Source organism: Lolium rigidum, chromosome 2 (genome assembly GCF_022539505.1).
Source record: "Lolium rigidum isolate FL_2022 chromosome 2, APGP_CSIRO_Lrig_0.1, whole genome shotgun sequence".
Lineage (NCBI taxonomy): Eukaryota > Viridiplantae > Streptophyta > Magnoliopsida > Poales > Poaceae > Lolium > Lolium rigidum.
In genome coordinates this window covers 43,270,055-43,280,125 of record NC_061509.1, presented here as the reverse complement: position 1 = coordinate 43,280,125, position 10,071 = coordinate 43,270,055, and the positions used below count along the sequence as shown (strand labels likewise).

Genomic DNA, 10,071 nt, shown 5'->3' with positions numbered 1-10,071 from the left:
CGGCCGCGCCGGCGCAACTTCACATGTCCGGTAAGTTTGTCCTCCTCCTCTAATGCCATTGAGTAATGTGGATTTCATCATTGCAAAGCTAAATAACAACAAATTGTGTCACTGTTGCTGCCACTTTTATGAGATGAACTCGTGAGACGAACTGATATTTCGGAGTGGAAAATGTCCTGACTGCAACTCCTAGTTTAGAGAAGGATTGTCCTGATGTCTAAATCCAGACAGGATCATCAATCGACACATTTCATTGTATTTGTCAAGTATGTTAGTGGAGATCACTTGCGATAGCTTTTTGAGACGAAAATAGGAGGATTCTTCTTTTTAGCTGCTGTTGCCGCTATTTTATTTGTACAGCTGAAGGTGGCGTATATGAACTACACATGTTTACAGTATGTAAGAGGGCAGGTGCATGTGGTTGATCTAAGGTAATGTATAGCAGCAGATAGCTTACTATGCTTAATTACCACATTACTGATAAACAGACAAATCATAAGCCCGTATGGTGAAACAATAACAATGCCTTGTAATGAAGTTGGAACTTGTACATTTTTGGCGCTTGTGAATTTGATATAGTCAACCTTTTTTAGGATAACTGGGGAACTAATCTTACTGATAATATGAGCACCTTCGAGCAACTTGAAACTTATCGGAAGCCTAAAAATAATAGCCGACGATCACAAGGATTTTGTAACCTATAACAGAACAGTTGCTTAGAAGTAGTAGCGTACAAATAATAAGTGAAAAACAACTGAAAATTGAAAAAAAAAAATGCTAATAAGATCATTCATCTCATTTAGAGACCACATCAAACTTCATGGTGTTGTGTACGGGCTGGTCTTTGTTTTTGATGGTTTGCGTATGCGTTTGCCGTCGGCAAGTCCAGCGGGAGTTTCGGTGGCAATTTCTTGTTCGACCGTATCGGTAGGAGTGTTAGTCTTTACTTTTCTCGGACGGCCACGTTTGCGCTTGGGTCTATGAGGGCTGGTTTCCATGACGACGTCTTCCTTGGGTTTCTCGGAAACATTAGGATTGCTGATTTCCCTGATGTCGTCTTCCGCATCTTTAGGATCCTGTGCAATGCATGCCACTATTTCTGCTCGGAAGAGGGTATGCAGACCTTGCACTCATCGTCCACCTGGTGGGAACACAACACCTAGGAAGTTCTTTTGCTTTAATTGTTCCTAATACGTACAGTATGTGGGAGCATGGTGTGCCTACGCATTCCAGCTTACGGCAAGAGCAACTGATCCTGTACGGAGAGCCTTGTTTCTCCACACAGCGCACTTCAAACTTCTTCTCTCTTCTATCTTTCTTAGCCACAACAAACGTAACCAAGTCGGATTCATCACGATTTCGCATGTACCTCACGATTTCGCATGACCCAACTGCGTAGTGTTAGGGCATCTCCAGCGGCGCGACGCAAACAGACGCTGAGCGACCGTTTTCGTCCGCCGTGATCGGAAATGCGTCTGAGCCCTGCTCCAGCGGGACGATGCAAAATGACCGGTCCGTCCGCGGAGATGCAAACCTGGTCCAAATATGCGCTAGGTTTGCGTCTCCGCGGTCGCGGAAAGTGTCCGTGTTGGGTGCATCCGGGCCCGGTCGGCAGTGACTAGGTAAGCAAAAGTTTTTTTTCATTACTATTGATTGGCCAAAAGGACCATCTTTGTTAGCCGAGTTAACCTAAAACTACAATGGCCGTACCTACTCGCCGTCGCGCGGCCTACACCGGCCTCGGTTACTCGCAGTCGCCAGTCACGCGGCCTACTACTGGCCGCCGGAGGGTCCGGCGCCGTCGTCGAAGCGCGAGCGCTTCGCGCACTCCGCACGCCGCGCACGCCGCACATTAGACACCTCGTCCTGCCGCCTGCGGCGTTCGAGGGCCTCGGCCGGAGAGGAGTCCCACATGAGTGTCCTGGCCATGGAGTTGGCCTCCTCCGCCGTCGCCAGGGCCACCGCCGCCTCCTCCTCCTTCGCCTGGGCTGCCGCCTGCAACCCCGCCAGCTGGGCGACGAAACGGGCCCTGTCCCTAGCCGCCACCGCCACCGCTTCGTCCCTGGCGGCGATGGCGACCACCAGCTCCCGGTCCTCCTGCTCGACCCGCGCGGGAGATGGGCCCCTCCGCTGGAGCGAGTCCAGGTCGGAGCACAGGAACCCCCCAGCCATGGCGATCGCATGGCTGTTGGCTTCCTCCTTCGCCAACCGCGCCTGGCGGCGCTGGGTGTCCCCAACGAGGGTCTCGAAGGAGGCGACCAGAACGAGCTGGTCGCTGGCGCAGTCCAAGCGGCCAGGGACGGGGGCGTCATCGTCCGCGATGTCGTGGATGAAGGCGTCCGCTGGTAGGGCCACCGGAGGGGCCACCATCGCCGCCCGCGCCTCCGCGAGCTCCGCCCTGGCGTCCGCGAGCTCGGCCATGGCGTTGGCGATCTCCGCCCTGGTCGCCGCGAGGCGCCCTTCGGCGCGCTCTGCCGCCTCCGCCACCGCCTCCGCAACCTCCGCCGCCTCCACCTCCAGGTCCAGCTGTTGGGCCTCAACGCTGGCGGCGACTACCTCCTCCTCCTCCTCCGGGTGGAGTTGGCGGCACATGTGAACAACGTGCTCCCAACTAAGGTTGTGGCCAGCCATGGATGGATGGTAGGGTTTAGCTTGAGGTGTGCCCATCGCCCTCGCCGGTGTCCACCATATATAGCCACGGCGGGGCGGGAAACGGCATTGGCGCGGGTCGTTTCCCGCGCGCGCGAAACATCGGCGAAACTTGCCAATGTATCGGGCACGTGCGGGAACGACCGTCGTCGTGCGGGAACAGTTAATCGCCGGCGGCAGTCCTCGACGGGACGTAAAACGCCATTAGCGAGCTTGACGCTGTCCTCGCTAAAAAAATGCGTCCGCACCGCTGGAGGTACCCCCGACGCAAACGGTCGCCCTGGACCACATGGCGTCCGTGGGCCGACGTAAGCGGACATTTCGGACGTCCGAAATACGTCGGCCCGCTGGAGATGCCCTTAAGGATTGTCCAGGAAGCAAACAAAATGATGGAATTAAACCTAATACTACATATTCTATTGTCCTGAAATATGTTATACAGAATGCTCACATGGTTGAGTTTTCGGCAGAATTATGTATGCTTCAGTTCAGATCACCTTACATTGTTACATAGTTTTACATGTCCATAGAATGAAATCACTCTCCACCCTATTTTATTTGTTAAACCTAATAATGGCTCACACCTACAGGAGAAGCTTGCTCGCTGGAAATGTTGTAAACCCGAGTAGCAGCGTAATATGAACAAGTCTTCATAAACCAAAGTACACTGAAGTAGGACTAGCCAAAATACCTTGACAAGACTAATTGATCATACATCACCCCTACACCAAAGAACGCACCGAAGGCAATCACAAAGGCCGCCTTGTAGGCAGTATGTTTTCTTGGCAGAATGACTGCTTGATGTGCATCCGCCGAATCACATTTGTGAATAAGCATAGAGCCGCACAGCTCTGGGTTTCCATCAAAAGTAGAACTTTGAAATGTATCAAACTGGCCTCCAGATGGAATAGGCCCTTCAAGGTCATTGTTTGAAATGTTGAATGCTGAAAGGAAGTGCAGGCTGTTCAATGCAGCTGGGATTTCACCTGTGAAATTGTTGCTGGATAAGTCTAGCACCTGCAAGTTTGTGAGGCTGCAAATCGATTGTGGGATCTGTCCAGATAACTTGTTGAAACTGAAATCAAGTACAACAAGCACTTTCAGCCTGCCAATCTGTGGGGGAATCACTCCTGCGAAGTAGTTGTGGCTTAGATTCAACACTGTTGGAAAAGATGTAACACCACGGTATTGAAGTGATGGACCATTATAAACAGGTAGCTTGAAGACCTTTGGATCATAATGAATTGTGTTCCCAATTCTTTTTAGCATTGGAATCTCCGTCAAGGTTAGTGGGATTTCTCCTGTAAGTCTGTTGTCTGACACATCCACATAGAAGAGGTGACTAAGGGAGTTGATCCAGTCTGGTATTCGTCCAGTGAGTTTGTTGCTATTTAAAATTAATATCTCTAGATTTGTAAGCCTCGATATCCATAGTGGTATTCTTCCTAACAACTCGCAATATTCGAAGCTTAAAACCTGAAGATTCTCAAATCCATCAATTATGTCATCCTCTGGCATGAGCTCTCCCCTGAAATTGTGCCCTATAAGCAGGGTTGTAAGGTTCTTGCTGCTCTTAAGGATGTGAAGTGCACTTGTGATGTTTGTGAAATTATTTTTACCAAGTGACAGGAAGGAGAGATACTTTATATTGCCTATGCTCGATGAGAGCTGCCCATGTAAGTTGTTGCTAGATAGCCGCAGTGCAGTCAGATTACTGCATGAGTAAATGCTTTCTGGAACTGTACCAGTAAAGTTGTTTAACCAGAGATCTAGAACTTTTAAATTGGACAGATTGGAGAAATTGACCTTGCTAAGTTCTCCACTGAAGTTGTTGTTGTCCAAGCGAAGTTTCTCCAAACTTTCGAGCTCACTTACGGAATTTGGGATATTTCCACTGAAATTGTTTCCTCCAAGATCAATTGTAATCAGATTTCTGAGGTTGATAATGCGTGCACTATCAAGAACTCCATGCAAATTGTTGTTAGGAAAAGACAGATGTTCCAACGAGGTTGCATTGAAGAGTTCATCTGGAAGTGTTCCTCCAAGATTGTTGCCGCCGGCCCTGAGCACTCTCAGGATGAAGCAGTTACCAATCCCTGGGGGAATGCTGCCGCTGAATATGTTGAAACTGAGGTCAAGCGTAGTCAAGAATGGAGAGCTGTTGCAGAAACTCGTTGGTATCTTCCCAATAAAGTTATTATTGCTCGCATCAAGTGCAATCAGATTCTCCATTGCTTTCCATGCTGTAGATGGAAACCTTCCTGTAAACAAGTTGTTTGAGATGTTCAGTACCTGCAGAGGCCGGGCAGTCATTGAAGATGGCAGCTCATTCAGGCCTCCTCTCAGGCGGTTAAAACTGACATCAAGGACAAGGATGCTGCTGGACTGCACCAATTCAAGAGGCAAGCCACCTGACAGCGAGTTGTGGGACAGATCGAGTCGCAATAGGCTGGTGAGGTTGCCAAGGAATGGCGAGATGGGCCCTTCAAGACCTCGAGAAGCCAGCAAAATATCGGTGACTGTCCTATTGGGACTGCTGCAGGTGATGCCTTCCCACATGCAGCAGTCTATGTCACTCCGCCATGATGGTGTGAGGCCTCCGTCCTGCGAGAACCCAGCAAGGAGCTGGAGAAGGGAGCTCTTCTCCTTCTCCATGCAGGAGCTGGCGGGAGAAAACAAGGAACCCAGCAGCACAAGAGCTAAAACGAAGAAAGGTATGGGAAGTTCGTTCCTGTGTGCGTGACCGAGTGGCTTCATGGTTTTCTCTAGAAACTAGCACAAGAGGCTTGAGCTTTTGTCTGCCAGTATGGCGTGCTAAGTTGTCGGTTGAAGAAAGAGCAGCAGAGGAAAGGAACAACATGCTCTGGTATCCATGTTTTGGTCGTAGTGATGAAAAGAAAATTTGGGTCAAGGACTAGCTGCCACTGCATATCCACTGTAATATATTCGTAAGTCTGACTTCCAAGCACAAATTGGTGTGTTAATGCTTAATCTGACTGCTTCTCATACCAGTTCTACTGTACCCGGCTTGTGCTGCTGACATTTGTTGGCAGAAAGGACAGTTCAAGGAGTTGTTATTGAACTTGATATGCATTTTCTCACAATTCAGATTATTATGTTGGTCGGATAGGTGCATTTGTAGTTAAAAATAAATATCAGCGGTAATTGGTCATTTCAGTTGTTTGATGGAATAAGTTTATTTTATAGCAATTCTTAAGTGCATATGTTGTATAGGCCCATAGTCTAGCATAGTATAAGGCACAGGCCCATTGTAACCTTCTAAATCCTCCTCTGAACACAGAAAATCGGTTCCATCTCTTTCTCTCCAATATTGAACAACTATGATCAGTAAGTGGCCAGTGCAGTTGGCTGATGGAATAATTTTTTGTAGCTATCGTCATATGACCCTGCCTAGCTTGTTAATGCTGCACAAGCCTCCCTGTTCTTCTTGGCATCCGGCACCCCTTCACTTTTATTGGAAGGGTGCCGGTCATACGAATTAGCTTGGTCGCCCTAGCGTCCTAATTTCATGCAGTCAGTGTCATGTCGTTATTATCACACCTACTCACAACAACAACGTCTATATAGCTGGGTTTGACTTGACCTGGTATGAACTTTTTGCTTTGTACTACAACTTATTGATGACAACTACTACTTAAACAAAAAAAAACATCAGCTATTATGTGCATCTCAGTCAGCAGGAGGTTAAAATTATGTGGAATCTTATCTTATTATGTACAATAAACAAGTGGTGTCTATTAATTGTTTATTTTTTTCAAAGATTGAATGAGGAGCAGCCACATTTCATTCTAGTCAATAATAAAGATATCCTTTTTATGATTTAGCAGAAATGTGTCTCATTTTATTAGTCATAATCCATAATAAGGTATCCACCATGTTTAGGGACGTCAATGAACATAGCTTAGGACCTCTCTGATTTGTGGGATTCTAATCCTACGATTCAGCTAGATTTTTCGCAAAAAGTTCCTTTGGATTTCAAACATATGAATCAAATAACCTACATAGAAAAAGTTCATATGGGTTTAAATCCTTCAACTTCCTTTAAAATTTCCATGAATAAAATATGCTGATCAAAGTTCTTGTTTCTCCGGACTTTTTTAAATACCCGTACATTGATATTGATCAACAAAATAGATTGCCCAACCTGAGTTCTTGCTCGAAACCTTTGGAGTGACTTTTAGTCAATCAACCTCAATGCGGCGGTTGGGAGGGAGAGAGGAAGTAGTGAAAGGTCAACCCCACATTGTACTACATTTATTTTCACTTGTTACTTACTAACAATCATACCTCCGTTAGGATATTTATCACCCTCGTGCATTCAAGAGACATCTAGGATGTTTTAAGATACTATTGATACAATGCAAACACACTGGTAGTATATCTATGTTGCGGGATCTAATTCATATATGATTGTGATTTTGTTGTCTCTTTTGATTTCCTTATATTAAAACAGAAGCAAAAAACTATAATTTAATATGATCTCCTTGGCTCAATGAGAATATATTTATCAATGATAATATCAACAAACTATTGAATTTGGTGACAACGTACTTTGATATTCATATCACGAATAAATATGTGTATTACTATGTTTTTAAATATATAAAAGGAAAATAGTGAGATTGCATGGTAACACTTGCATTACAAAGGTAGGATTATGTATGGTGAGTAATATTAGGTAAAAATGTTCAGTATAAGTTAGTTAGAACAATAAGAACTTAAACCTTTGTGCCTTGCGTATCAAAGACGCCTGGTCGTTGATAGAGGCGACCCAAGTCTATTCGACAAAAAACAAGGCAACTCACTCCTCTTTTGCTTGGTGAGGTCATACACGTAGATGCAATTAACTTCACCATGCCTGGCCTCATAGAGGACGTAGTTGTTGTCGATGTAAGGAAGCTTATCGACATCAATGATCACGCACTTGTCGCCGAAGAACATGGTGCGGCGGACGATGCAACTTGTTGGCGGGATCACCATCGTTTATGGGCCTATCTTGAAGACATCCGCGCATGACGAGCTGGTTATTTCCCGGTGAACTAAGAACAATGATATAAGTAGTGCATCTCCTCGGAAAGGACGAAAATGGCGCTGCTAATGAGATGATTGATCTCCTTCTGATTATAGTGGCGATACCAGAGATGTTGTTTCCATTGACCAGCATGTAGTGCTCCAACACGACGAAGTGCTCGGCGTTGGCATGGGACGTGTACGCCGTGTCGTGTGAGACACCGATTTCCAGGACTATGTTGGGCGGGAGATAAGTGGTATTGTGGGTCCACTGATTTAGGAATGGGCACCATGAACTTCACGTAGGAATCTGTGAAAGGGTTGTAGACGCTCACGACATGCGGGGCATTCCTGCTTGCTAGGACGAGGAGGGCCCCATGTTGGTGATGAAGTTGTGGTCAACGAGGGCGGTGAGCTCCTTTTGTATGAAGCGTCTGGTAGCGGCATTGAGGATGATGCGTCCGAGGTATCACCCTTCTTAGGGTACTCCTTGTTGCGCATGGCCCACTTCTGGAGGCGGAAGCGAGGATTGGCCGGCTTGGCTGTACATACAGTTTTGACATCCTAGTCTCGCATGTTGATCTTGGCCACACATCATTGAACTCGTGCATGTAGCGTGAGCCAGACATATTTACGCGTTAACTTTTCCATAACCACTTATTAAATCGTAGCCACAAATTTTAGATCTAATAATTATAATTAACTAGAATGATGCCGCTAAAAGTGGTTTCTCTATTTTAGAACCCCTATTGTACCTTTAGTTAGTATATAATAATAGATTAGTCCGTGTTTTGTAGTTAGTTAGCCGGCAGCTTTGTGGTCAGGTGCCACTTAAGATTGTTTTTTTTGTTGTTGGTGGTGTATAGCCGTTTTGAGGCTGGCAATATAAAGTTGACTCCATCCTAGAATCTCAGGAATCATAAGCAAATGGGACAATGGAATCATCATCATTGCGGCCGGTGTTAAAATATGTTGTCGGGCACTACAAGAAAAGTTGCCATGGCCGACGAAGTTGAAGTCGCGCCGTGGTTGGTGGTGCACCAAGGCCGACGATTTTTGGTCCCTCCGTGGTTCATGTCAAAACTTTTTTTTTCTCGTTTTTGAGGCCACCTAGCCCGACGAAAGCGGCCAAAACGTCGCGTATGGTGGCCCGGGACGTGGTGCATCGCGAGTTCTTGGGTTCGCCGGCCGAGTCAACGCAAATCCACACCGCCCAGGGATGTAGGGCCCAGATGACAGCCTCTCAAGCATTGTTTTTTTTCTCGATCACGCCATCTCGTTCAACGCTCTCCGATCGAGCCGTTTACGATGCAGGATCATGGGTCCCGCATGTCATCCTCTATGAACCAAATTTCTTTCTTTTCTTGGATTTTTTTGACCCCCTGATTTCTGGCTACTTCCTTTTTCTTTTGATCCCTTGCCGCCTTGGAAACATTGAGACCGCTGCAGCTAAATGGGACCTGCATGTCATCCTCTATGAGCAATCAACTTTATTTTCTTGGAGTTTTTTTTGGCACCTCATATTTGGTCACTTGCCTTTTTCTTTCGATCCCTGCCGCCTCTCAAACGGTGATACCGCTGCTGCTAAATGGGACCCGCATGTCATCCTCTATGTACTATAAAACTTTCTTTTCTTGGATTTTTTTTGGCACCTCATATTTGGTCACTTGCCTTTTTCTTTCGATCCCCTGCCGCCTCTCAAACGGTGATACCGCTGATGCTAAATGGGACCCGCATATCATCATCTATGTACTATAAAACTTTCTTTTCTTGGATTATTTTTGGCTCCTGATATTTCGTTACTTGCCTTTTTCTTTCGATCCCCTGCCGTCTCTCAAACGGTGATACCGCTGCTGCTAAATGGGACCCGCATGTCATCCTCTATGTACTATAAAACTTTCTTTTCTTGGATTTTTTTGGCACCTCATATTTGGTCACTTGCCTTTTTTTCGATCCCCTGCCGCCTCTCAAACGGTGATACCACTGCTGCTAAATGGGACCCGCATGTCATCCTCTATGTACTATAAAACTTTCTTTTCTTGAATTATTTTTGGCTCCTGATATTTTTTCACTTGTCTTTTTCTTTCGATCTCATGCCACGTTTGAAACGTTGAGGAACCTGCAGGCTCATGGGACCCGCATGTCATCCTCTATGTACTATAAAAGTTCATTTTCTCGGTTTTTTTTCACCCTCTGATTTTTGGCAATTTCTTTTTTCTTTTGATCCCCTGCCGCCTCTCAAACGGTGATACCGCTGCTGCTAAATGGGACCCGCATGTCATCCTCTATGTACTATAAAACTTTCTTTTCTTGAATTATTTTTGGCTCCTCATATTTGGTCACTTGCCTTTTTCTTTCGATCCCCTGCCGCCTCTCAAACGGTGATACCGC

At 46.2% G+C, this 10,071-nt stretch overlaps 1 protein-coding gene across 1 annotated transcript; it reads right to left on the bottom strand.

Moving 5' to 3' along the window:
- Positions 1 to 660: 660 nt before the first annotated feature.
- Positions 661 to 7,650, bottom strand: LOC124689615 (receptor-like protein 2). Its single transcript, XM_047223118.1, has 4 exons — positions 7,476 to 7,650; positions 3,341 to 5,414; positions 2,998 to 3,050; positions 661 to 698 (listed from the first exon to the last, which is right to left on the bottom strand). The coding sequence occupies exons 1-4, from the start codon at positions 7,648 to 7,650 to the stop codon at positions 661 to 663; spliced, it is 2,340 nt and encodes a 779-aa protein (XP_047079074.1).
- Between the last annotated feature and the right edge of the window lie 2,421 nt (positions 7,651 to 10,071).